Here is a 27,960-nt window from a genome sequence, read left to right as displayed (position 1 = left end):
GGAAGTAGAGCTGTAGCTCACATACTAGAGTACTAGCCTTGAACAAAAACCTCTCAGGGACAGTGCCCAAGTTCTAAGTTCAAATGCCAGGACTGGCACAGACAAACAAACATGTAAACTATAGGATGCATTAGGATTAATTTTTGTGGGAACCTACTCATCCCGTACTGTCTGTTCCAAAATGTCTAACAAACAAAACATCTATTTTTGGAGGTATTAGGATTTGAACTCAGGACTTCTGTGTACATACCTGTTTGTATACAGATACACATACAGAGGTATGCACATCTGCATCACTATTAGGCTCCTTCCCTTCCTTTCCTGGTCTTACGGCTTGTGTTCAGGGCCTGTCTCTGTCCCTCAGCTGATTTTGCTCAGGGCTAGCACTCTACTCCTTGAGCCACAGCTCCATTTCCGTTTGGTTATTTTTTGTTTGTCTTGTTTTGGTAGTTAATTGGAGGTAAGAGTCTTAGGGCCTTTCCTGCCCCAACTGGTTTTAAACTGTGATCCTCAGATCTCAACCTCCTGAGTAGCTAGGATTATAGGCATGAGCCACTAGCCCCTGGCAGGCTCTTACTTTCTTATCTAGCAGTACTTTATGTTGCAATCTACTCATGTAAAAACAAATTGTTAAAGGAAAAATCATAGAAAAGTTTATTTTTTAAGTCTAGAAGAAAAATTAGCACTCAGCATTCAAGTTGTACATATTCAGTATACATAACTCTGGTCTTTCATTCTGATTATTCAGATTTGGGATTAAAGGTGCTGCTTATCTGAAAAACAAAGATGGTTTAGTGATCTCCTGTGGACTAGACAGCCATTCTGAATGGAAACCAGGATCCCTTCAACGATGTCAAAACAAAATCACCTCTACCCCAACAGGAGGGGACCCCGTTACTTTCCATTTATTTGACCATGTAACAGTAAGTCTGTATCTCAATTAAGCATTGCTTCCAGTGTGAAGAACAAAGAGTGTGATTCAGCAACACATTTTTCTCTCTGACAGGTACGAATATCTGTACAGGCCCTGCGTTGCCACTCAGACACCATCAGGCTTGAAATAATCAGCAACAAGCCATATAAGATGTCAAGCACAGAACTTTGCCGCCAGAGTTCCCTCTTGCTGAAGAGTGAGCTGGTGAAAGAGGTGACGAGATCCGTGGAAGAAGCTCAGCTTGCCCAGGAAATCAAAGGCAAAGTCATTGAGGAGGAGTATCAGGAGTATTGCCAAAGCAAGGGAGGCAGTCTGTACACACTCCTGGAGGAGATAAGGGACCTAGCACTTCAGGATGTTTCAAACAATTACGGGATCTGAAACACTTTGACTTCATTAAAAGAGCCTGGTCTGACTTTTTTTTTTCTTTTTCCTTAAACATCTTGTGAAGCATGTCACTGTGTGTCACCTGTGCTGTGGCTGCTCAGGATTGGGTGGATATTTCATGTATGTGTCGTATTCCCTATGTTTTAAAAAAAACATAGGACCAGGTCACTATGGAAACTGACTTGAGCAATGAAGATGAAAGGTGCTCTGCAAAGGCAGGTTTGGTAGCCTCATTCATACACAGAATCTTTTTGTTCTTGTTGGTTATGGGGCTTGAGCGCTGTTCCTGAAGTTTTGTGTTCAAGGTTAGAACTCTACCACATAAACCACCGTTCTACTTCTGGCTTTTTGGTAATTAATTGGAGATAAGTGTCTCATAACTTCCCTGTCCTGGCTGACTTTAAACCATGATTCTCAGATCTCAGCCTCCTGGGTAACTAGGATTACAGGCATGAGCCACCTGTGCCTGGCTTACATGTTACTTATAATTTAAAAACTTGAGGATCACCCAGGCACCAGTGGCCTATACCTATAAACCTAGCTTTTGAGGATTGCAGATCAAAGGCAGCCCCAGCAGAAAAGTCCATGAGACTCTTTTTTTGGGGGGGGGTCCAGTCGTGGGACCTGAACTCTGGGCCTGGGCACTGTCCCTCAGCTCTTCAGCTCAAGGCTAGTGCTGTAGAGCTGAACAACACCACTTCTGGCTTTTTTCTTTTTGCTTATTTGGTGCTGGGGAATCGAACCCAGGGCCTCATGCATGCAAGGCAAGTGCTCTACTACTGAGCCACCTTCCCAGCCCACCATGAGACTCTTAACTCCAATTAACCACCAGAAAACTGGAAGTGGAGCTGTGGCTCAAAGTAGTAGAGCATTAACCTTGAGTGAAAAAGCTCAGGCATAGGCCTTGAGTTCAAGCTCAAGCCCCATGAAACACACACACACACACACACACACACACACACACACACACACACACACACACACACACACACACACACACACACACACACTCTCTCTCTCTCTCTCTCTCTCTCTCTCTCTCTCTCTCTCTCTCTCTCTCTCTCATCATTATTAGAGTTACAGACTCCCATGCCACCTTTCAGGTAACTACTACCCACTTCAGAACTCCTGTTTTGGGCTGGGAATGTGGCTTAGTGGTAGAGTGCTTGCCTAACATGCATGAAGCCCTGGGGTCGATTCCTCAGTACCACATAAGCAGAAAAGGCTGGAAGTGGCTCTGTGGCTCAAGTGGTAGAGTACTAGCCTTGAGCAAAAGAAGTTCAGGGACAGTGCCTAGGCCCTGAGTTCAAGCCCCAGGACTGGCAAAAAAAAAAAAAAAAGAACTCCTGTTTTCTATTTGACTCAAGCTTCCCCAATTGTTCCAACACCAGCCATAGACACTGGGCAGAAGGAATTCGGCACAGGTCAGATCTTGCTCAAGCCCTTCCTGGCCTCTCATTTTCCTGCAATCCCACCCTCACCCTTCCCCCTTCTGCACACACAGGGTGAGGATGAGGTGCATTGGCCACGCCTGTATGGGAATTTTTATCTTTGACAAGCCTGCCAGTGAAAAAATAACTCCTTTCCCAGTCCCCTCTAATCTAGCTTATGAACTATGTGACTGGAGACTCCTGGAAAGCAGTTTCTCTAAGTATTAATGGCACCTGGCATGTGGGCTCCACCTTCAAGCTGATACCCAGCTTGCAACAAGAAGCCACATCCACCAGGCGCTGGTCGCTCACGCCTGTAATCCTAGCTACTCAGGAGGCTGAGATCTCAGGATCTCAGCTCAAAGCCAGCCGGGGCAGGTAAATCCGTGAGACTCTTCTCTCCAATTAACCACCAGAAAACCGGAAGTGGTGCTATGGCTCAAGTGGTAGAACACTAGCCTTGGGCTGAAGAGCTCAGGGACTGCGCCCAGGTCCAGAGTTCAAGACCTGTGACCAGGAAAAAAAAAAAAAAAGGCACATCCTCTGGGCTCATCTCCCTCTTCCCCCTAGATTATCTATCTCCATTACAGCTCTTAGTGAGCCCTCAACCCATGTGTTCTCCTGTGCCTAACTTCTTGGCTTTTTTTTTTTTTTTTGGTCAGTCATGGGGCCTGAACTTTGGGCCTGGGCGCTATCCCTCAGCTCTTCAGCTCAAGGCTAGCGCTCTACCACTTGAGCCACAGCACCACTTCTGGCTGTTTTCTTTTTGCTTATGTGGTGCTGAGGAATCGAACCCAGGGCCTCATGCATGCAAAGCAAGCGCTTTACCACTGAGTCACCTTCCCAGCTCCATTTCTTGGCTTTTTAACCAAACCATTTTTTCCTCTCCCTACTCCTACCCAAAGTCAGAAAAAGTGAGCACCAGATTCTGGCCTGTGTCAGCTTTGTACCCATACTCCATCCACCCTTTCGCTGAGGGAAGAGGCCATGAGCTTACCTTTGAGCGGGAGTTTACTGAGTGTCACAAAGGTGATTTTCCAGGGGCTGGGAAGGTGGCTCAGTGGTAGAGCGCTTGCCTTGCGTGCATGAGGCCCTGGGTTTGATTCCTCAGCACCACGTAAGCAGAAAAAAAAAAAAGAGAATTTTCCTGCGTCCTCTGTAAAAACTAGCTAGGAAGCTGTCCCTCGTCTGCCTGCAGCCAATCTTGAAAGCTGTCAACAGCATGGTTTCTCATGTGTACCTATACCATTCCAGCAAGCTGGAAAAGCCCAAGGGCTTCAGTGTCACCATTCCCAAAGCTTGAGTATTTCTTAAATCTTTACCTCTGTGTTCTTGTCCACTTTCTTCCCATCCCTGGAACCTGTGCCTCAATTGAAAGGTCTTTATGAGCCCTCTGTGGGTGCTCCACTTGTAAAGATGCTAAGGAGTCTCTGAGCTCCCCTCGCCTACGACAGCCAATAACACCTGGCCTTTCATATAATAAAGTGACTTCAAAACACAGGCAAAAACCTCAAACAGCGTACCAAAAGTGTAACGTGCAGATGTAAGATGTGATGAGAAACTTTCATAAAGCCTCTAAAGCCAGTTTATAACACTGAGTTTTTACTTTATACAAAGACAGTAGTATATCTACACATTTACATCTAAAAACAGTGCTCGATGGAGTGAAAACAAGGACTGACTGGACACTAGAGGAACCTTGCTTATTAGCTATTAACTATTTTATGAGATCATAGCTGTCTAAAACATTAAAGGTAACAGACTAGCGCTAATGAGCAGCAGCGTTAAGGATAAATAAATACAAAATTTTAAATAGGAGCTTGTAAATTTTACTGCACAAAGCAGACAAAGCACAGCACCCCCAAACGTGCAGGACAGTGACTGCATTATTCTCTGAGGAGGTTTACCTAACACAGGAACATTCTGGATAAAGCATGAAGCTATCGCTGTCCATCCAAAGAGCCATAGTCCCCATGTATTTCTCCCACTTTCAGCTGCTCTGCATCAGTGAAGGTACTGGAGGAAGCATCACAGGGACTGTCCACAGCATCTTTGATGGAGCTACTCAGGCTCTCCACTTGCTCCTCAAAGGGTTCAACCTCTTCAACCACGTGTGCCCTGGGAGTGTCCATTAATGTGTCTAAAAAAAGAGAAAACATGATTAGTCATAAGCACCTGATCTACACTCAGAATACAAATCCAGTTTAAATTTGATCAGTGGGTTCATTATGATTACAATTCTAAATAAACTCATCTTTTTACACATATAAAGCCAACTTAAAAGCCAGGCATCAGTGGCTCACGCCTGTAATCCTAGCTACTCGGGAGGCTGAGATCTGAGAATTGCAGCCTGGGCAGGAAAGTCCATAGACTATCTTCAATAAACCACTGGAAAACCGGAAGTGGCGCTGTGGCTCAACCAGTAGAGCACTTGCCTTGAGCTGAAGAGCGCAGGGACAGCACCGAAGCCCAGAGTTCAGGCCCCATGACCCACCAAAAAAAAAAACAACCACCAAAAAAGCCAACTTAAAATGCAAAGGATCCTGTGTTGGGGGTAGCTCAGTGGTAGAATGTTTAGTTAACATGTATGAAGCTCTGGGTTCAATTCCCACACCAAAATAAAAAAGCAGAGTGTCTTTCTTGGGGAGGGGAACCAGTACAGAAATTTGAATTCAGGTCCCTACACTAGCTAGACACTACATTACTTCAGACCAATTGAGCCACACTCAGCAAGCATTGGGCCTTGAATGATACTAAACTCTGTCTCTTGAATCACAGCCAAATAAAACTTCTCATTGAAAATCAAACTAAAAAAAAAAAAAAAGAAAATCAAAACTACTAGAAAGAAGTTCCAAAAAATGCTCGTAAGCTGGGTGTTGGTGCCTCATGTCTGTTCAAGTGATGTAATGAAAATTTAAGATATATTTAAGGTGGGGCTGGGAAGGTGGCTCAGTGGTAGAGCGCTTGCCTTGCATGCATGAGGCCCTGGGTTTGATTCCTCAGCACCACATAAGCAAAAAGAAAAAAGCCAGAAGGGGCTCTGTGGCTCAAGTGGCAGAGTGCTAGCCTTGAGCTGAAGAGCTGAGGGACAGCGCCCAGGCCCAGAGTTCAGGCCCCACAACCGGACAAAAAAAAAAAAAAGATATATTTAAGGTTATAAGGTTTAGCAAGGATTTATTTTGGTATACCAGAATAAAACAGAAACAAAAGTGAAGAGTTGGAGGCAGGGCTCCATGTCACATGTCAGCCTATGAATCAAAGTGTTAAGACATCTAGTTCAAGGCTCAGTCTTGAACAAACCAACAACGAAAAAGAATTAGAAAAAATAAAAGGGGGATGGGGACATTTCCTGCTCCCCTCACAGGAAATGGGAGTAAAGATTCCAAGGTACTTTTTTTTTTTTTTTTTTTTGTCCGTCGTGGGGCTTGGAACTCTGGGCCTGGGCGCTGTCCCTCAGCTCTTCAGCTCAAGGCGAGCGCTCTACCACTTGAGCTACAACGCCACTTCCGGTTTTCTGGTGGTTTATTGGAGATAGAGTCTCACGGTCTCTCCTGCCCGGGCTGGCTTTGAACCATGATCCTCAGATCTCAGCCTCCCTCCTGAGTAGCTAGGATTACAGGTGTGAGCCACCAGCGCCCGGCCAAGGTACTTATTTTTATTTGGGCAAATTTCAGGTTATAAATAAAAAGATGAGCTGCTAAGTTTATCTCCATGTTATTTTTCACATGGTACTAATATCCATTTGTAAAGATAAATATTAAATTTATTTTGAGCTAGAAGCAGATTAACACACATAGCCTGGCTACTCAGGAGGATGATACCTGAGAATCACAGTTCAAAGTCAGCCTAGGCAGACAAATCTGAGACTCCCATCTCCAATTAAGCATCAAAAGCCCAAGTGGATCCCTGACTCAAGTAGTAGAGTACCAGCCTTGAGTAAAAAGGTTTTGGGATAGTTCTTACGTCCTGAGTTCAAGCCCCATTACCAGCGCCTGTACATACACACACATATACACACAAACGCATTTTCATTTTAACTGAAAAAGTCATGATAACGTCATAACATTCATTTGAGAATTTTGTTATAGTGTATGGAACTTGTTTTTATTTGATTTGATTTTTTTGCCAGTTCTAGGGCTTGAACTCAGGGCCTGTCCCTGAGCTTCTTTTGCTCAAGGCTAGTACCCTAGCACTTGAGCCACAGAACCCCTTCCGGTCTCTTCTGTTATGTGGTACTGAGTGCTAGGCAAGCACTCTACCTCTAGGCTACATTCCCAACCCTGGAACTTGTTTTAAAATATTTATTTACTTCCCACAATTCTTTTTTATTTTTATTGTTTTTTGGGTCCGGTTGTAGGGCCTGAACTCTGGGCCTAGGCGCTGTCCCTCAGCTCTTCAGCTCAAGGCTAGCGCTCTACCACTTGAGCCACAGCACCACTTCTAGCTTTTTCCTGCTGACGTGGTGCTGAGGAATCAAACCCAGAGCCTCATGCATGCAAGGCAAGCACTCTACCACTGAGCCAACTTCCCAGTCCACAAAGAAGGATCTTACTTCATTCAAATGAAACTTATTAATTTTTTTTCCACCTTTGACCTTTTAAGATAGGGTCATGATGCATACAAGCCCAGGCTGCCCTTACGCTCTCATTCACCTCACCTCACCTCTCAAGTTCTGGAATGACTAGCCTGAGCCACCACAGAAACAGCAAGATTTAAGGCAGCTTTAGAAGTCATAAGGTACAGATAAGCAAAGGACCACCCAAAGTGCAGCTCACAATAAAAGTGCCATAATGCAATAAAAAACATTTTAGTACCTATTTTTATCACAGCAAATAGCTCCGCATCGGCATTATATTTGTGATGAAGGTATAATATCAATAAATTTTCATAATTACGATTCTAAAAATACACTGCATGCTTTACTGAGTAAGGAAAGAATATTTTGGAAAGACTCACAATCTTAAGAGGTATTCAGTTATCAAAAAAAAAAAAAAAAGGGCTAGGAAGGTGGCTCAGTGGTAGAGCGCTTGCCTTGCATGCCTGAGGACCTAGGTTCGATTCCTCAGCACCACATAAGCAAAAAGAAAAAAGCCAGAAGTGGCGCTGTGGCTCAAGTGGTAGAGCACTAGCCGTGGGCTGAAGAGCTGAGGGACAGCGCCCAGGCCCAGAGTTCAGGCCCCATGACCGGACCCAAAAAAGAAAAACAAAAAACAAAAAACAAAAACAAAAACCACCAAAAAAAAAATCTTAGATTCCATACATTGTTTGAGGATTCCAACCAGCATACAAAGAAACTCTCTCTCAAATGTAAACTTAGGGTCACATTTTTCTACTTTTAGAGAGATTTTACTTGAGGGGACAGAGAAATTAAAATTCCCAACATGCCGTCAATGCATTACCCACAGCTGATAAAACCTGCACAGAATTTACCGTTCTCGAGAGTCTGACTGTTACTTAGCAGCTTCGCCTGCCTCCGTTCCAAGGCCAGCTGTTTATTTCTCTCAATTCTTTGTTGTTGCTCTTCTGTTAGGCTTTGACTTGACCCGGAAGCAAAGTTCTCACTTGCAGGTGAATTTGGCAGAAAGGGATCTGCTTCCTCAGCTGGTACATCAAGATTACTATTTTGCCCTACTTCCTCTGCAGTAGAAAAGAAACAGCACATCTGGAGTGAGCTCATGCAATTTTTCAGTGAAAACAGTTACAAGTAGCAAAAGCCTGTCCTGAAGAAACATTTCATAAGGTATGAGAACACTGCAAATCATACTTGATTCACACAAGTAGAAGTCTTTATACATCACATTAAAGAGGCATGTTTAGTCAAATGGAAATATTATTTGAAATATACATGAACTACGTCATATGTGAGCCAATAAATGCTTAAAGGTTTCATGTATTCGTGTATGTAAGCATGTAGTGTGCATACTTGCACACATACATGAAAACAATACTTTTTTTTTTTGGTGCCAGTACTGGGGCTTAAACTTGGTGTTGAGATGCTGCCTCTTAGCAGTCTCACTGAAGACGTGACTCTATCACTTGAGTTCCACTTCTGGCTTTTTGCTGATTAGAGATAGGAGTCTCACGGACTTTCCTGTCTGAGCTGGCTTCAAACTTCCATCCTAAGATCTTAGCTTCCTTAATAGTTAGGATTACAGCTGGGAGTCAGTACCTCACACCTGTAATCCTAGCTACTCAGGAGGCAGAGATCTGGGGATCATCATGGTTCAAAGACAGCCTGGGCAGGAAAGTCTTTGAGACTTGTAGCTCCAGTTAACCACTAGAAAACCAGAAGTGGTGCTGTGGCTCAAAGTGGTAGAACACTAGACTTAAGAACACTAGACTTAAGCAAAAGAGCTCAGGGAGAGTACCCAGGTCCCAAGTTCAAGCCCCACAACTGACAAAAAAAAAAGTTAGGATTACAGGTATGAGCCACAGTGCCTGGCTCTGAAAAACACATTTTGTTTTCTTTTGTATTGTTTTTGCTTTTGGGTCAGTAGTGGAACTTGAACTATGAGCCTAGGTGCTGTCCCTCAGCTCTTCAGCTCAAGGCTAGCGCTCTACCACTTGAGCCACAGCGCCACTTCCGGCTTTTTTCTTTTTGCTTATGTGGTGCTGAAGAATCGAACCCAGGGCCTCATTCATGCAAGGCAAGCGCTCTACCACTGAGCCACCTTCCCAGTCCCAACACATGGGGTTTTTTTATTGTGTAGGGTTTTGTTTGTTTGTTTTTTGTTTTGTTTGCCAGTCCTGGGGCTTAACTCAGGGCCTTGGCACTGTCTCTGAGCTTCTTCTTCTTTTTTTTTTTTGGGTCTGGTCGTGGGGCCTGAACTCTGGGCCTGGGTGCTGTCCCTCGGCTCTTCAGCTCTCTAAGCTTCTTTTGCTCAAGGCTAGCACGCTATCACTTGAGCCACAGCACCACTTGGGGCCTTTTCTGTTTGTGATGCTGAGGAATCCAACCCAGGGCTTCATGCATGCTAGGTAAGCACTCTACCACTAAGCTACATTCCTAGTCCCTATATATTACTTTTTATGATCAGAGGCATATAGACATTGAGGCCTTTGTGTTCCTTCACTAACAGTATCTTCCTTTGCCCTTACTGTGTTGTGAATGCCTAGAATCCTGTATGCTATGCTTTTTTCTGCTCAAGGCTACCACTTGAGCCACAGCTCTATTTATTTTGGTGGTTAACTGGAGATAAAGAGTTTGAGGGACTTTTCTGCCTGAGCTGGCTTTGAACCACAATCCTCCAATCTCAGCTTCCTGAGTAGCTAGGATTAAGGCATAAGCCACAAGTGCCCAGATTTGATTCACCTTTTATCCATGAACCTTTAACACATAGTAGGCAGTTCAAAAAGTACCAAGTAAATAACACTAACCAGTGGCCTAGACAATGATATTTAGCACTGCAATAACTCCTATTATATATACTGTCATATGCCATTAGCAAATCCCAATTTATTTATTTACTTATTTATTTATTTTTTGGTCATTGGGCTTGGGGCACTGTCCCTGAGTTCTCTAGTTCAAGGCTAGTGCTCTACCACTTCCAGTTTTCTGGCGGTTTATTGGAGATAAGAATCTCTCGATGACAGGCAACTTAGGAAGCTGAGATCTGAGGACTGCGGCTCAAAGCCAGACCAGGCAGGAAAGTCCTCGAGACACTTTTGTTTTTGGTTGGTCGTGGTGCTTGAACTCTGGGCCTGAGTGCTGTCCCTAGCTCTTCAGCTCAAGGCAAGTACTCTACCACTTGAGCCACAATGCCACTTCCAGTTTTCTGGTGGTTTTTATTGGAGACAAGAGTCTCACGGGGTTTGGTTTCCTTCCCAGATTGGCTTTTAACCGCAATCCTCAGATCTCAGCCTCCTGAGTAGCTAGGATTATAGGCATGAGCCACCAGCGCCTGGCTCCATGAGACTCTTATCTCCAATAAAACCACTAGAAAACCAAAAGTGGTGCTGTGGCTCAAGCAGCAGTAGAGCACTCGCCTTGAGTTAAAGAGCGCAAGGACAGCGCCCAAACCCAGAGTTCAAGCCCCACAACCGACAAAAAAAAAAAAAAAAGAAGAAGTCTCTCAGCCTTTCCTGCCCCGGCTGGCTTTGAATTATGATCCTCACATCTCAGCCTCCTGAGTAGGTAGGATTACAGGTGTGAGCCACCGGCGCCCGGCTAAAATCCCCAATTATTTAAAGCATCCTCCTTCAACTCAATGACTTTGAGGGATTATAAGACAACCATATTGTCCCTTGTATCTACTAAAAGTTATAAAAATAAAACAAAGGATGTATGGAACCATCGCACAGAAGATCTGATGACTATACAGACACTGTCGGCAGGAACCATATTTGATGTGTGTGACTGTCTGTGGTCTGCATTGAACATCTGACAAATGCAACCAGCATAAGACAGCCACATAGATCTCATTCTCACTGTTTCCGGGGGCTGCACCTGGAGTGAAATGCAAATTTTCTTCAGAGGCTGGGAAGGTAGCTCAGTGGTAGAGCACTTGCCTTGCATGCATGAGGCCCTGGGTTCAATTCCTCAGCACCACATAAGCAAAAAGAAAAAAGCCGGAAGTGATGCTGTGGCTCAAGTGGTAGAGCACTAGCCTTGAGCTGAAGAGCTGAGGGACAGCACCCAGGCTCAGAGTCCAGGCCCCACAACCGGACCCCAAAAAAAAAAAAAAAATTCAAATTTTCTTCAGCCAATTACACTACCACAGAGCCACTATTTTCAATGGTGTATATGCTTAGGAAAACTATATCTTCACATGTATTTTTGTATTAATAGGTCTTATAGCAGATCAGTGGGTCAGCAGTCGTAAAAAGCTCATGGTCTAGAGCTAAAATATATTTTTACAGCCAGAATCCAATGGTTCACACTTGTAATCCTAGCTACCCAGAAGGCTGAGATCTGAGGATCACTGTTTGAAGTCAGCCTGGGGAAAGTCTGTAAGACTCTTATCTACAATTAACCAGCAAGATACAGGAAGAATAGTCGTTCATATGGTAAAGTACCAGATTTGGGCAAAATAAGCTAGAAGACAGCACCCAGGCGCTGAGTTCAAGCCCCAGTACTAACATTAAAATAAAATTATATATAGCATGCCTAATGCCTAATGACATTGAACCCTTATCTTTCAGGTTAATTTTAACAAATTTCAAACACAGTGTTCTAGACTTACTAAAGCATTTTAGCTTGTTCCTCTTGAATGTACTTTAACGACATACACAACAGAAACTAAGAACTCAGCTCCATCAGTCAGGTGCTGGTGGCTCATGCCTATAATTCTAGCTATTGAGGATTGTGGTTCTAAGCCAGCCCAAGCAAGAAAGTCCATGAGACTCTTATCTCCAATTAACCCCCAGAAAACCAAAAGCAGAGTTGTGGCTCAAAATGGTAAGAGTGCTAGCCTTGAGCACAAAAACTTAGGGACAGCACCAGCTCAAGCTCCATGACCATTAAAAAAAACAACAAAAAAAAAAACAAAAAACTCAATTCCATGATACTACCAACCCCAACTAGACTAATTTCTAAAGCCAAGTTGTTTTGAAAGTAAACTTTGGGAGGGGGAGGAAGGAAAGGGGGAGGGGGAAGGAGATGGGAAGGGATGGTAAGGGGAAACAAAGGAGGAGGCAACAATGCTTGATAAGAAATGTACTCACTACCTTGCTCATGTAATTGTAACCCCTCTGTATGGCATTTTTACAATAAAAAAAAGTAAATTAAAAAAATAAAAATTAAAAATAATAAAAGTAAACTTACATACTTACCATTATTGCTAACAAAATCGTCATGCAGAATAGGGAGATCAAGTCGAATTCGTTTTAAACAGGTCTGAAAAAAAGAAGATATTTCTATATTTTCCTCAATAATATAGGGAGGGGCTACAAAGTTGGCTCAATGGCAGAATGCTTGCCTTGCATTCATGAGGTCCTGGGTTCGATTCCTCAGCACCACAGAAACAGAAAAAGCCGGAAGTGGCGCTGTGGCTCTAGTGGTAGAGTGCTAGCCTTGAGCTGAAGAGCTAAGGGACAGCACCCAGGCCTAGAATTCAGGCCCCACAACCAACCAAAAAATAATAATAATAATGTAGGGAGAGGAATGATCACTTACTTATTTCCTAGTTTCTAAAGAGTTGTTCTTGAAGAAACTATTAACTTTCGTCTCCGTCAGGAATGATTTCAAACCACGACCTTCCCTCCCCCCAAGATAGTAATTTAGCCTCAAGTCAATGTATCCTTGTGCTATTTGGCACTGTAAATGACATTCTCAATAATCACGGCACTTACCTGAACTTCCTTTTTATTTCCTAGGTTTTCAACTCTGTCAATAAAATCCTCAAACTGCAGCTTAGGGAATAGCCGATGTGCCCAGTGCTCCATGTGTCTGATTAGCATCTTCAAGTCTTCAGCCTGGCACATAAAAATAAAAATGCTAAACAGAGGACTCAACCTCACCACCGACCCTGTCAGCAGATTTCAGAAGTTAAAAACAAAACCAAAGTCACTTGTGTCATACTTGCAAGGGTGAGAAACTTTTACAAGGAAATTTCAAGAGAAAAGTATTTACTAACAGTTTTGAGTGTTACAAGTAGACACATGTTTTATTTGTTGTCTGTTCTAGAGCTTGCCCTCACTCAGGGCCTCACACTCCTGCTTCACTTTTCACTCAAGGCTGGCACTCTATCATTTGAACCACAGTTCCACTTCAGGCTTTTTGTTGGTTAACTGGAGATAAGAGTCTCAGGAGCCAGGCACTAGTAGTTCATACCTGTAATCCTACGTACTTAGGAGGCTGAGATCTGAGGAATGCAGTTCAAAGACAGCCGAGGCAGGAAAGTGCATGAGAGAGACTTTTACTGCCAATGAACTACTCAAAAAGGCCAGAAGTAAGGCTGTGGCTCAAATGGTACTCAAGGACAATGTCTAGGCCCAGAGTGCAAGCCCCAGGACCATGGGGGTGAGGGGGAGGAATGAGGGGGAAGACAGATGGATGGACAGATGACACAGTCTCAAGAGACTTTCTTGCCCAGGCTGGTTTTGAACTATCATCCTCATATTTCAACCTCCACCGTAGCTAGGATTGAGTTACCTGTGCCCAGCATAAAAACTGCTTTACAGGACTGGGAATGTAGCTTAGTGGTAGAGTGCTTGCCTAACATGCATGAAGTCCTGGGTTTGTTTCCTCAGCACCACATAAACAGGGGGGAAAAAGCCAGAGATAATGCTGTGGCTCAAGTGGTAAAGTGCTGGCCTTGAGCAAAAGAAGCTCAGGAACAGTGCCCAGACCCTGAGTTCAAGCCCCAGGAGCGGGAGGGGGTCGGGGGAAGTAGGGGGTGTGCTTAACAGAGTCAGGTGCTGGTGGCTCGTGCCTATAATGCTAGCAATTCAGAAGACTGAGATCTGAGGATTGCAGTTCAAAGCCAACCTGAGGAGCAAAGTCCCCGTAAGACTCTTATCTCCAATTAACCACTCAAAAAACTGGAAGTGGTGCTATAGATCAAAGTAGTAAAATGCTAGCCTTGAGCAAAAGAGCTCAGGGACAGCCCCAGACCTAAGTTCAAGCCCCACAACCTACAAAAAAAAAAAAAAAATTACGTGTGTGTGTGTGTGTGTGTGTGTGTGTGTGTGTGTGTGTCTGTCTGTCTGTCTGTCTTGAACTCAGGGTCTCTGACTCATGCTTGGCTTCTCCACTCAAGGCTGGAGCTCTACCATGATCTACATCTCTACTTCCCCGATTTTTTTATTGTAACAGAAAACCTCAAAATAAGCTTTAATGAAATGTCAAGGTTATCTCTCAGGAACTAACTAAACACTGTGTCAGCTCCTTAAGCCCTATGTAGAAAAGACCACATTTAGAATCCAGAATTCTACAAAAACAAAAAATAAAAAAAAAAAAAACTCAAGGGCAAAGTACCAGACTAGCAAGGATAATTTAAACATTCTCAAACTGCAGTACTGCTCTGTATTTGAAATTCCAATTAACATACTTAAAATTTTAACATGAATCAAGTCTGTAATCCTAGCTACTTGGGGGAGTAGAGATTGGAGGATCATGATTAAAAGCCAGATTAAGCATAAAAAAAAAAAAAGTTTTTCAGACTCCTCCATGTCTTTGCCAGTGACATGGGAAAGCCTAGTAATAGGACAGAAGCCCACATAGAAGGTAAGACTCTACCTTAAAAATAATCTAGGGGCTGGGAAGGTGGCTCAGTGGTAGAGTGCTTGCCTTGCATGCATGAGACCCTGGGTTCGATTCCTCAGCACCACATAAGCAGAAAAGCCAGAATTGGCACTGTGGCTCAAGTGACAGAGCACTAGCCTTGAGCTGAAGAGCTCAGGGACAGCGCCCAGGCCCAGAGTTCAGGCCCACAACCGACAAAAAAAAAAATAATACTAATCTAGGCTCACCAGGCACCTGTAATCCTAGCTACTTAGGAAGCTGAGATCTGAGGACTACAGTTCAAAGCCAGCCCAGGAAGGAAAGTCCATGAGACTCTTATCTCCAATTTTTAACTACCAGAAAACTGGGAGTAGAGCTGTGGCTCAAGCGGTAGAGTGCTCGCCTTGAACTGAAGAGCTGAGGGACAGCACTCAGGCCCAGAGTTCAAACCCCATGACTGACAAAAAAAAAAAAAAGGCGGGTGCCGGTAGCTTATGCTTATAATCCTAGCTATCTCAGGAGACTGAGATCTGAAGATCATGGTTCAAAGCCAGCCCAGGCAAGAAAAGCCATGAGATTCTAATCTCTAATTAATTACTAAAAAGCCTGAAGTGGAGCTTTGGCTCAAGCAGTAGAAAGCACTAGCTTTGAGCAAAACAGCTCAGAGACAGCACCAAGGCTGAGATCAAGCCCCAGAACTAGCACAATAAATACACTAATTAATTGAAAAAATAAAGCTATGCTTGGTGACACACACTTGTAATCCCAATACTAGGGAGGTGGACACAGGAAGATATCAAGTTTAAGGCAAACCTGGGTTCTATAATTCCAGGCCATCCTATATATCACAGCATGTCCTACACCATAAAAAAAAAAAAAAGAAAAAGAAAACATAAAATCAAGTTTAATAAACTGGACTAATAATAAATGAATTCTTGGTTTCCCTATAAAACATCTCATTCTTTACTTAGCAATGTTATAAAACAGGATAGTGAATGAAAGCCTAGCATATGAAACAGAACACACAGACTGAGGCCTGACATCTACCACGTACAAACCAGCTGCTTCTTTCTGCCTATTTCCTCCTGCATGAAATTAAGATAATACACACAATTAATAGAATTAATCAAATAGAATATCTGACACAAAGTAAACACTGAAGAAAACAACCAACTCTACCAATGACTAAATAATCATGAGAGCACAATGTCTCCTCACTCTCCCCTTCTGATAATAAAGGTAAATTAGTTCAGAAATTAAAGCAGATAGGGTTATTTTCAAGTTGTCAGGAAAAACTAGATTACCACTTCCCTCACAAAAATCATCTCAGTCCAGGCACTGGTAGTGCATGCCTGTAATCCTCGCTACTGTGGAAATGGAGATTTGAGCCAGCCCAGACAGAAAAATCCATGAGATTCTTATCTCCAGTGAACCAGCAAAAAGCCCAAAGTTTAGGTGTGGTTTGAGTGGTACAGTGCCAGCATTGAGCAAAAAAGCAAAGAGTGTAAGAGCCTGGGTTCAAATCCCAGTGTACACACACACACACACACACACACGCGCGCGCGCGCGCACACAATCCAACAACAAAGTCATCTCAGAATCAAGGGCACAAGAAGAAACTAAGCTAGGAGCATAACTCTGTGATAGAGCACTCACCGTGTGTGAGGCCCCTGTTTGATCCCTAGCACTGCAACATAATAACTTCAAAAGGGAAAAAAATTAAATACAGAGAATTTCAAATCCTACATGTAGGGGGAAAAACAGCAGTGAGGACTTAAAATTATGAGAAAATAGTAAAGCATTGTAAGAAAATAGTAAAATTTTCAAGGGCAAAATACATTAGAATAGAGTACACTCTCATAGCACACCCTACATCCACTAACGAAACAGGAAAAGCATGTTCTTCATGTAAGTTTACTTATTTTAACAATAGCTCATTATGAATATGATAAAGACTTTAAAAATTCTGAGTATTATTGAAAATTTCAACCAGAACAACAATCCAGGCACGAGTGGCTTATGCCTGTAACCCTAGCTACTCAGGAGGCTGAGATTTGAGGATTGGAGTTCAAAGCCAGCCAAGGCAGAAAAGTCCTCATAAGACACTTATCTCCAATTACCTACCAGAAAACTGGAAGTCACATTGTGGCTCAAAGTGGTAGAGGGCTAGTCTTGTATAAAAGAGTTCAGGAACAGCACCCAGACCCTCAATTCAAGCCCACAACCACCACCAACAACAAAAGAAAAAGAACAACTAATGGATCTGGATATGGTTTTCTAAATACCCGATTTTATGTTTAGTTTTGTGACAAAAGAAAACTCAGTGTTACATTCTCTTATGTACATACATACATACCTAACTACATACATACATACACAAAATAAAAACTAGATATTTCTTACCTCATGACCTTTACCTTTGAATTTTGTTTTATCAAATACATGTCTTAAGGCTGGAAGACCTCTCTCTGAAATTAATCTGTAAATAAACATATATTTTGCCTTTTTAAGCTTTCCAGTCATGTCGAAACCAAGACCATAAGAAAACATTTTCCTTTGAACTGGAAAAAAAAAGTTTACAAAAATATCAGCTCTTGGTCTGGTAATATGGCTTAGTGGTACAGTGCTTGCCTAGCATGCATAAAGCTCTGGGTTCCATTCCTCAGTATCATATAAACAGAAAAAGCAGAAGTAGCACAGTGGCTCAAATGATAGATTGCTAGTTTTTAGCAAAAAGTAGCTCAGGAACAGTGCCCAGGCCCTGAGTTCAAGCACCATGACTGGCAAAAAAAAAAAAAAGTACTAGATCTCATGCTAGGCACTGGGGGCTTACACCCAGTGAGATTGGGAGGAAGGATCTTATCAGAGATTGGGAGGATCACAGTTAAAGGAAAGGGGTTAGAGAGGTTAGGGAGTTTGTGGAGCTGGGAAGGTGGCTCAGTGGTAGAGTGTTTGCCTTGCATGCATAAGGCCCTGGGTTCAATTCCTCAGCATCACATAAGTAGAAAAAGCCAGAAGTGGCACTGTGGCTCAAGTGGTAGAGCACTAGCCTTGAGCTGAAGAGCTGAGGGACAGCACACAGGCCCATAGTTCAGGCCCCACGACCGACCAAAAACAAAAAAAAAAAAAAAGAGAGGGAGGCTAGGGAGTTTGTAAAACCCCATCTCAAACAATGAGATAGGCATGGTGTACATGACTGTCATCCTAGCTACTAAGGAGACTGAGAACACAAAGACTGAAGCTCGAGGCCAGTCTGACCACAAAAAAACCCACCAGAAAACAGCTCAACACTTAATGCTGGGCATGGTAATGCATGCCTGGTCACCCCTGCTAAGAAGGGAAGTGTAGGGCTGGGAATGATGTGACTTAGTGGTCACATCATAGTGCTTGCCTAGCATGCATGAAGCCCTGGGTTCAATTCCTCAGTACCACATAAACAGCAAAAGCCAGAAGTGATGCTGTGGCTCAAGTGGTAGAGTGCTAGCCTTGAGCACAGACAGACTCAAGGACAGTGCCCAGACCCTGAGTTCAAGCTCCAGGAGGGGGAGAGGAGGTGTTAGAAAAGGAAGGGGAGGAGGAGGAGGAGGAGGAGGAGGAGGAGGAGGAAGAGGACCAGGACCAGATGAAGAAAAGAGAGGGAGAAGAGGAGGAAGAGGAAGAAGGGGGGGAAAGATTGGGGAAGGGGGAGGGGGGAAGAAGAGAAGTAAGTGTACATGGAAAGACCCTTGTCCAGGCCAGCACTTCCAAAAAGAAAAACAAGACTGTATCTCAAAAGCAAAAAGGGATATGGCTCAAGTGGTAAAATGCTTGCTCAGCAAGTTTGAAGTTCTCGGTTAAACTCCAAACTGCTAAAAAAAAATTAAATAGACCCCCAAATCATCCAAATCCAAAGCTTCTAGCATAAGAAGAAAGCAATGATGGAAAGAAAAAGTATAAAAAGTATAAATGTAGAAGAAGCAGTAAATGTACATACCTCTGAGCATCCAACTTGGGTAGCTTCCTTTTAACTATTCTCTTTGGGGGAACAGGTACTCTTCTCCCTGACTCTAGTGAAACAGATCAAGAGTTAGTACTAAATAATGTAAGCCTTACTTATAAAATGTATTGTTTCTGGGGGCTGTGGTAGAGGTAGAGCTCAGAGGTAGAGCGCTTGCCTTGCATGCATGAGGCCCTGGGTTCGATGCCTCAGCACCACATAAGCAAAAAGAAAAAAGCCAGAAGTGGTGCTGTGGCTCAAGTGGTAGAGCGCTAGCCTTGAGCTGAAGAGCTGAGGGACAGCGCCCAGGCCCAGAGTTCAGGCCCCACGACAGGACCCAAATAAAATAATGTATTGTTTCTATGCTGACAGAATTAAATATGGTACATGTCTATAATCCCAGCCCTCAGGATGCTGAAGCAGGACAGTCCTAGATATAAGGCCAACTTGGGCTGCAGAGCGGAATTATCTCAAAAAATAACAAATAATAAGTACTCCATGGGAGCTGGGAGCTGGTGGCTCACATCTATCAGCTTAGCTATTCAGGAGGCTGAGATCTGAGGATTGTAGTTCAAAGCCAGCCTGGGCAGGAAAGTCTGAGGCTTTCCTTTATCTCCAATTAACAACCAAAAAACCAATTGAAAGTGGAGCTGTGGCTTAAGTGGTAGAGAACAAGCCTCTAGCAAAAGGTTAGGGACAACACCCAGGCCCTGAGTTCAAACCCCAGTACCATGATACATATACATACAGAACTATGGGACAAATCTCCATGCTGACCTTCATCAGGCTCAGCTTCTGCACCATCTCTCTCTGGAGAAGCTGGAGGTGGGAAAGGAGGAAAAGTTTCATCTTTAACGTGTTCATAATCTGGAAGATCAACCAAGCCATTTTCTTGTGGTTCTACCATCTTTTCCCCTAGAGAAAAAAAAAATGCCATTATGTTTATTCACCCAATTACAATCCTATTACAATCAAATTCCATCTATAGCAAAGATTCATGTTTCATCCTAAAAAGCAGGGAAGTAAAATTATAGAGGAAAAAGACTAGGCTGAAAGCCAAACTTAACTGTAATATGGATCTCGCTACTAAGTAATATAATTTTTGAACAAATCATTTTATACCAATTACTGAGTTCCCTTGATCATAAAAGGATTCACTTGATTTTTAGATTTTAAACTGGGATCCAAAATGATGTGAAGTGAGCAGGACATGGATCATTTACCCCTAACTAGCTTTTTTCCCTTCTTTTTTCTTTCAGTACTATGGATCAAGTATGGGAGACAAGTAAGTCCTACCACTGAGTTAATCTCCAACCTTAAAGGGCCTAGTGCTCTGTTCATTGTTTCCATTGAAGAACAGAACATTATCCTCTGACTGAAAACACAAGTGTTTTTCAGTATCATCTTGTTTGACCTCTCAGCAACACGACACTTTAACCTTTTTTTTAACCACTTGAACCTTCTTCTTTATATTGTAATCACCTCATAAAACAATATTTCATGTTCTCACTGTTTTTTTGCTCATGGCTAGTGCTTTGAACACTTGAGTCATACCTTCAATCCAGCATTTTGCTGGCTAATCAGAGACAAGAGTCTCAAAGATGTTTCTAATTATGCTGGTTTTGAACCAAGATTTCATCTCTCAGCCACCATAGTAGCTAGGATTACAGGCGTGAGCCATAGGCAACTGGCCTTCCCATCTACTTTTGCCTCTTTCAATCTTGCAAATATAAAGCTGACCACATTAAAATTTAGCTGAAGGGCTGGGAAGATGGCTCAGTGGTAGAGTGCTTGCCTTGCATGCATGAGGCCCTGGGTTCGATTCCTCAGCACCACATAAGCAAAAAGAAAAAAGCCGGGAGTGGCGCTGTGGCTCAAGTGGTAGAGTGCTAGCCTTGAGCTGAAGAGCTGAGGGACAGCGCCCAGGCCCAGAGTTCAGGCCCCACCACCGGACAAAAAATAAATAAATAAAATAAAATTTAGCTGAAGTATTTTGTGACTTCTGGCTTTTAGAGACAAAGATAAAGCCCCAAAGCCGGACGCCAGTGGCTACGCCTGTAATCCTAGCTATCAGAAGGCTGAGATCTGAGGATCGAGGTTCAAAGCCAGCCTGGGTAGGAAAGTCCGTGAGACTTTTTTTTTTTTTTTTTTTGGTCGGCTGTGGGGCTTGAACTCTGGGCCTGGGCGCTGTCCCTCAGCTTTTCAGCTCAAGGCTAGCGCTCTACCACTTGAGCTACAGCGCCACTTCCGGCTTTCTGGTGGTTTATTGGAGATAGGAGTCTCATGGTATCTCCTGCCCAGGCTGGCTTTGAACCTCAATCCTCAGATCTCAGCCTCCTGAGTAGCTAGGATTACAGGCGTGAGCCACCAGCACCGGCCGGTGAGACTCTTATCTCCAATAAACCACTAGAAAAAAACCGGAAGTGGTGCTGTGGCTCAAGTGGTAGAGCACTCACCTTGAGCTGAAGAGCTCAGAGACAGTGCCCAACCCTAGAATTCAAGCCCCATTACTGACCAAAAAGAAAAAAAATACAGCCCCAAGGCTCTGTATGATCTGGTCTCTTCATGCCTCTTTCACTTCATACCACTCCATACCCTACCTCCCTCTCCAGTCCTTGAAAGAGCCATATTCATTGTTATGAAGTAGATCTTTAAGTGAAACTGTGGCTCAAGTGGTAGAGTCCCATTCTTTTTTTTTTTTCTTTTTTTTCCTTTAGTGCTCTACCACTTGAGTAACAGCACCACTTCCGGCTTTTTTCTTTTTGCTTATGTGGTGCTGAGGAATCGAACCCAGGGCTTCATGCATGCAAGGCTAGTGCTCTACCACTGAGCCACCTTCCCAGCCCATAAAGTCCCATTCTTGAGTGAAAAAACCTAAGGGACAGCGCACAGGCCCTGAGTTCAAGCCCCACAACCAACAAATGAATTTTTTTTTTTTTTTTTTTTTTTTTGTCGGTCGTGGGGCTTGAACTCTGGGCCTGGGCGTTGTCCCTCAGCTCTTCAGCTCAAGGCGAGCGCTCTACCACTTGAGCTACAGCGCCACTTCCGGTTTTCTGGTGGTTTATTGGAGATAGGAGTCTCACGGTCTTTCTTGCCCGGGCTGGCTTTGAACCGTGATCCTCAGATCTCAGCCTCCTGAGTAGCTAGGATTACAGGCGTGAGCCACCAGTGCCCGGCTGAATTAATTTTTAAAAATCCTCCTTTAGGGGCTGAGAATGTGGCTTAGTGGTAGAGTGCTTGCCTAGCATGCATGAAGCCCTGGGTTCAATTCTTTTTTTTTTTTTTTTTTTGGTCCGGTTGTGGCGCCTGAACTCTGGGCCTGTGCCCTGTCCCTCAGCTCTTCAGCTCAAGGCTAGCACTCTACCACTTGGACCACAATGCCACTTCCGGCTTTTTTTTTTTTTGCTGATGTGGTGCTGAGGAATCGAACCCAGGGCCTCAGGCATGCAAGGCAAGCGCTCTACCACTGAGCCACCTTCCCAGCCCCCCTGGGTTCAATTATTTAGTACCACATAAACAGAAAGTCAGAAGTGGTGCTGTGGCTCAATGGTAGAGTGTTAGCCTTGAGCACAGAGAGGCTAAAGGATAATGTCCTGGTCCTGAGTTCAAGTTCCAGGAATGGCCAAAAAAAAAAAATCCTCCTTTAATAAGCACTAACAGTACAAGTTTCATAAGAAGTATTGTTTCAATATAAGATTTTGTGTAGTCATTTAATGTTTGTCACCCATATTGGACTGATGGTCTAAAAGGGCAAAGACTAGGTAGATCTCTTTGTGCTCCACCACTGTACATAATGCACACCAAAGAGGTGTGTGGCATATATTTGTTGGCTGAAGGAATTCTGAGAAAGAATTCAAGGCCAGGAATAATGGTGGCATGGTGTCAGTACTCAGGAGGCTGAGACAAAAAGATTCCTTGAGGGCTGGGAAGGTGGCTCAGTGGTAGCGTGCTTGCCTTGCATGCTTGAGGCCCTGGGTTCAATTCCTCAGCACCACATAAGCAAAAAAAGCCGGGGGTGGTGCTGTGGCTCAAGTGTAGAGCATTAGCCTTAAGCTGAAGAGCTGAGGGACAGCGCCCAGGCCAGAGTTCAGGCCCCACAACTGACAAAAAAAATCCCTTAAACTGAGGAATCTGAGGCTAGCCAGGACAACAGAGACCTTGTATCTAAAAAAAATAATGAATCCAAAACTAAAACTATTGGAACTACTTAAAACTCTAAAATTCCTATGACCAGTAGGGTGCTGGTGGCTCACACCTGTAATCCTAGCTACTCAGGAGGCTAAGATCTGAGGACCACAGTTCAAAGCCAGCCTAGGCAGGAAAGTCTGTGAGACTATTTCTAATTAGCCATCAGAAAACTGGAAATGGACCTGTGGCTCAAGAGGTAGAGCACTCACCTTGAGCTGAAAAGCTCAGGGATAGCGCCCAGGCCCAGAGTTCAAGCCCATGACCTAAAAAAAAAAATCCTGTGTGAGCAGGTGTGAGCAGCCTGGCTGACACACTGTATCTTTGTAAGAACTACAAATTTTCAAAACTGAGCAGGGTGCGCGGCGGCTCATGTCTATAATCCTAGCTACTCAGGAGGCTGAGATCTGAGGATCACAGTTCAAAGCCAGCCCAGGCAGGAAAGTCCATGAGACTCATCTCCAATAAACCACTAGAAAACCAAAAGTGGCGCTATGGCTCAAGTGGTAGAGTGCTAACCTTGAGCTGAAGAGCTCAGGGACAGTGCCCAGGCCAACCAAAAAAAAAAAAAAAAAAAAAAAAAAAATTCAAAAGTGGGAAGCAATACCATGCAATATAAATAAGTTCCTAGCTAACAGATGTATACATAGGGCTGAGGCTCAAGAGGTAGAGCACTTACCTAGTATGTAGCAGAACCTGGCCTGGGTTCAATTCCCAACAATATCCAGCAAAACAAACATGGAGTATCTTTAATCTTGCTGTAATTAAATCATACTAAGTTAGGATTTAAAGTTAAATTATCCCTAGTGGAATCAGATAACTTTGAGGCTGACAAGAGTTTGGAATTTGATGACAGAACACAACCTATATTAAATGTAGCAAGGAGCCTGGTACCGAAGGCTCAACATCTGTAATCGTAGCTGCTTAAAAGACTGAGATCTGGGGGTCTTGGTTCAAAGCCAGCCTAGGAAGGAAAGTTCTAGAGACTCTTATCTCCAATTAACTACCAAAAAAAGGTTGCAAGTGGGGCTGGGAATGTGGCTTAGTGGTAGAGTGCTTGCCTAGCATGCAAAAAGCCCTTAGTTGGATTTCTCTGCACCACATTAAACAACAAAAGGCTGGAAGTGGCACTGTGGCTCAAGTGGTAGAGCGCTAGCCTCTAATACAAAAGCGCAAACCCCGAAAGATAATTAAAGTATAAAATGCAGCAAGGAAGTGGTCAAGCATGGGCTGTGGCTTAGCAGAAAACCGATTTCACTTACTATATCTGTAGAATCAGATATTCCATACAGGGTTCTTCACTCCTGGACAAAATTCACCTAACAGTGTCTCTAAAAAATTTTAAGACACTAATGCAATCGCCTTAATTTCTTCCTCGGCTCTAAACTCGCAGAGGAGTAAAGGGAATCATTCTTTTCTGTTTTCCCTAAGAGTTGTCAAAACAGAAGACCCTCAAAGCAATGGACAGCCTGCCCACCCCTCTTCTCCCATCTGCTCCCCCTCACAGAAGCCAACTACATTCATTTCACAAGTCGCTAAGGTTTAGCAGCTGGACCACAGATGGCAGCATGTTCCTTCCAGTTAAAGGCTCGGGTAGCAACACCCGGCCGGAACCTTTAAGACCAGAGGCGAAGGTGCCCGCCGGACCCACAACCCTATAGGCCCACCGACCCAGGCCGCCAGGGCCGCCTCTCTCCCATCACTCTCAGGCCAGGTGAACGTCGAAGCCTCGTCTCAACCTCCTCACCCAATTCCTGGAACACCCCAGCTCCCTAGATCTCGGGCCGCCGCCAACAACAACCATTCTACTCCGAAGCCATTCCCACGCTCACCTCTGGCGAACCACACACCGCCTCCGCGCGCGGGACTTGGCTTGGCGAACAGATCAGAAATCTCGCGAGATCAGAACGCCAATCGCTGAAAGCCCTCGGCGTTTGGCGCCAAATCGAGGGGTGGGCGTGGTCTTCGGGACCCGCCTTCTTTTCCACGCAGGGACACGCCCTCCCGGGCTCAGCGCACTGCTTCCGCCTGGCTTCCTCAAAGTTCATAATCTCTGTTCTTGTTAAATTCAGGTTGTTGCTTTTTCAGGCGCTTTAAACTTTACGCCTAAGTCTGCGTTTCTTCGGAAACTGAGTGGCAGGTGGTGTAAAAAAGATATAAGTGAAAAAGAATATTGCTGAAAAACTACTGTTTCAAATTTAATAACAATGCCTTGTTGAATGTATTATTGAATAACAACTGAGAAAAGACATGCTAAAACGAGGGTTAGAACTGGACACACAAACCAGGCATTGCTGATTCACGCCCGTAATCCTAGATATTCAGGAGGCTAAGATCTAAGGAACTCAGTTTGAAGCCTGTGTGGGCAGCAGAGTCCATGAGACTCTCATCTTCAATTAAAAAAACAGGAGTGTCGCTGTGGTTCAAGTGTAGAGTGAGCCAGTTCCAGGCCCTGAGTTCAAGCCCCAAGACCAGCACCAAAAAACAAAGCAATCACACACACACACACAGAGGAAGAATGTAAGAACAGTGCTTTTACAATAATGCATGTAAAGCTGGGTGCCAGTGGCTCCCACCTGTAACCTTAGGTACACTACTCCAGAGGCTCAGATCTGAGGGTCAGGTTCAAAGCCAGCCTGGACAGGAAACTCCTTAAGACTCTTTACCTCCAGTTAATCATCCCTGCCCCCACCAAAAAATAAATAAATAAATGCCAAGCTGGGTGCCAGTGGCTTACGCCTATAATCCTAGCTACTCTGGAGGCTGAGCTCTTTGGATGGTGGTTCAAAACCAGCCTGGGCAGGAAAGGCTGTGAAACTCTTATCTCCAATTAATCACCAGAAAACTGGAAGTGGCTCTGTGGCTCAAGTGGTAGAGCACTAGCTTTGAGCTGAAGAGCTCAGGGACAGGGCTCAGGCCCAGAGTTCAAGCCTCACGACTGACAGAAGGAAAAAGAAATGCCAGATGGTGTTATCCATGAGCACAAACGCTCAGGGATAGTGCCCAGCCTCTGAGTTAAAGTGAAATGACCTCAGAGTCAAGAAAATCCATAGAAGAATGGTTAAAGGTGACAAAAGAAAATTTGAGTTTTCTTTTTTTTTTTTTTCTTTTTGGCAGTCCTGGGGCTTGAACTCAGGGTCTGGGCACTGTCCCTAAGCTTCTTTTGCTCAAGGTTAACACTCTACCACTTGAGCCACAGCACCTCTTCTGACTTCTTCTGTTTATGTGGTACTGGGGAATTGAACCCAGTGCTTCATGCATGCTAGGCAAGCACTCTACCACTGAGCCACATTCCCAGCCCTACATGAAGGAGTTTTATTAGCCTGCTGGAGACTGCTTTGTCCTGTGCTACCTCTGAACTAAGAGCAGTCTCAGCCTTCAATAGGGCAGGGTTTATAAAAGCAAAGAAAACTACACACAGGTGATGGTTTCACAATAATGTCTTGATGCTAGACATCAAGGTCCTGTAGCCATTAGGGGCAGGAGTGCACTACAGTGGCTGGTTATCAAAGATGGTTAAGACCAGGCGGCCTGCATTCCGCCAGTTCAGCTGGAGGCTAGAAATTCAGAACTGAAAGTGGGAGTCAACAAAACTAGGTTCTCACACAAGCCCCAAGACTGGCGCTCACGCACACACACATACACACATATACTCTCTCTCTCTCACACACACACACACACACACACACACACACACACACACACACACATAAGCAATTTGCAGCAAAAGATTATTTTATACCACAGACTATTTTACACCTTGGAAATCTTCCCTACAACTCCTTAAACTACAGTATTGAAGCTACCCATCCCAGAAGACCACACAGATACAAGAAAAGGAGACACACAGGAGCCATTTCTACAATTCTCACGGGGGAGGTGGCCTTGTAGTGTTGGCTGGCAATAAACTCCTTTTCCCGTACAGGACTGTGTCCGTGTGGTCTTCTGGGATAGGTGCTTTCAAGTATCACCTTTTATTACTCAGTCTTTTCATCACTGAGACAATTTTTCCCCCATACTGGGGGTTGACTCAGAGCCTCTTACTTACTAGGCAAGCACTCTACCACTTAAGCCATGTTCCCAGTCAGTTTTTTTGGTTGTTCTTGTTGTTTGTCAGTCATGGGGCTTGAACTTGGGTATTGATGCTGTCCCTGAGCTCTTCAGCTCAAGACTAGCACTCTACCACTTGAGCCACTCCCCCACTTCCAGTGGTTTACTGGAGATAAGACTCTCATGGACTTTCCTGCCCAGGTTGGCTCTGAACTGCAATCCTCAGATCTCAGCCTCTTGAGTAGCTACGATTACCGGTGTGAGCCACTGGTACCCGGCTGACATATGTACATTTTATGGACAAAGATTGGAGAAGGGGCTGGGAAAGTGTCTCAGTGGTAGAGTGCTTGCCTTGTGTGCATGAGGCCCTAGGTTTGACTCCTCAGCACCACATAAGCAGAAAAGCCAAGTTGCTCAAGTAGTAGAACACTGGTGGTTAATTGGAGGTAAGAGTCTCATGGATTTTCCTGCCAGGGCTGGCTTTGAACAGTGATTCTCAGATCTTAGCCTCCTGAGTAGCTAGGATTACAGGTGTGAGCCACTGGTGCCAGCTGAGGACTAGCTTTGAGTGAAAAAGTTTAGGGCATTGGTGGCTCACACCTGTAATCCTAGCTACTCAGGAGGCTGAGATCTGAGAATCACTGTTCAAAGCCAACCTGAGCAGGAAAAGTCCGTGAGACTTTTATCTCCAATAAACCAATAGAAAACTGGAAGTGACGCTGTGGCTCAAGTGGTAGAGGGCTCACCTTGAGCTGAAGAGGGCAGAGACAGTGCCCAAGCCCAGAGTTCAATCCCCATGACCGACAAAAAAAAAAAAAAAAAAGTTTAGAGACAG

The 27,960-nt window shown here is 44.1% G+C and overlaps 2 protein-coding genes and 1 non-coding gene across 9 annotated transcripts in view; 1 reads left to right on the top strand and 2 right to left on the bottom strand.

The window, feature by feature from the left end:
* Dis3l (DIS3 like exosome 3'-5' exoribonuclease) overlaps window positions 1-1,349 on the top strand; it is a 39,732-nt gene extending 38,383 nt beyond the window's left edge. Inside the window, exons 16-17 of the mRNA XM_069995094.1 lie at window positions 749-923; window positions 1,007-1,349. Coding sequence (XP_069851195.1) covers window positions 749-923; window positions 1,007-1,315 — 484 coding nt within the window. The 3' untranslated portion in view covers window positions 1,316-1,349. The remainder of the gene's footprint in view (window positions 1-748; window positions 924-1,006) is intronic.
* Window positions 1,350-4,557: 3,208 nt separating this feature from the next.
* Window positions 4,558-24,960, bottom strand: Tipin (TIMELESS interacting protein). 7 transcript variants are annotated; one of them, XM_069995089.1, is made up of 10 exons: window positions 24,338-24,788; window positions 23,755-23,833; window positions 23,288-23,341; window positions 19,668-19,805; window positions 18,888-18,960; window positions 17,318-17,393; window positions 13,042-13,164; window positions 12,523-12,586; window positions 8,182-8,388; window positions 4,558-4,891 (listed from the first exon to the last, which is right to left on the bottom strand). In XM_069995089.1, exons 4-10 carry the CDS (start codon window positions 19,795-19,797, stop codon window positions 4,692-4,694), a joined length of 873 nt encoding a protein of 290 aa, XP_069851190.1. In that variant the 5' UTR covers window positions 19,798-19,805; window positions 23,288-23,341; window positions 23,755-23,833; window positions 24,338-24,788; the 3' UTR covers window positions 4,558-4,691. The 7 variants fall into 7 exon arrangements, with proteins under 7 accessions (XP_069851190.1, XP_069851188.1, XP_069851187.1 ...); XM_069995087.1 differs by lacking the exons at window positions 23,288-23,341; window positions 24,338-24,788 and adding an exon at window positions 24,908-24,957; XM_069995086.1 differs by lacking the exon at window positions 23,288-23,341.
* Window positions 11,031-11,162, bottom strand: LOC138809066 (small Cajal body-specific RNA 14). The gene has a single exon (XR_011366690.1). It is a non-coding gene; the product is annotated as a small Cajal body-specific RNA 14 (non-coding RNA).
* Window positions 24,961-27,960: the final 3,000 nt, after the last annotated feature.

The sequence above is a fragment of the Dipodomys merriami genome, unplaced genomic scaffold (genome assembly GCF_024711535.1).
Source record: "Dipodomys merriami isolate MVZ:Mamm:240054 unplaced genomic scaffold, mDipMer1.0.p SCAF_48, whole genome shotgun sequence".
NCBI lineage: Eukaryota > Metazoa > Chordata > Mammalia > Rodentia > Heteromyidae > Dipodomys > Dipodomys merriami.
Note: the sequence above shows the minus strand (reverse complement) of the source record. Positions and strands in the feature narration are given on the sequence as shown.

Coding starts and splice junctions, on each gene's coding strand:
- Tipin (XM_069995088.1), bottom strand. CDS start 19,797: ATGGTAGAACCACAAGAAAATGGCTTGGTTGATCTTCCAGATTATGAA. Junction 13,165..17,317: donor TCAAAGGTAAAGGTCATGAG/GTAAGAAATATC, acceptor TTTATGTGCCAG/GCTGAAGACTTGAAGATGCT. Junction 12,587..13,041: donor GAAATAAAAAGGAAGTTCAG/GTAAGTGCCGTG, acceptor TCTTTTTTTCAG/ACCTGTTTAAAACGAATTCG.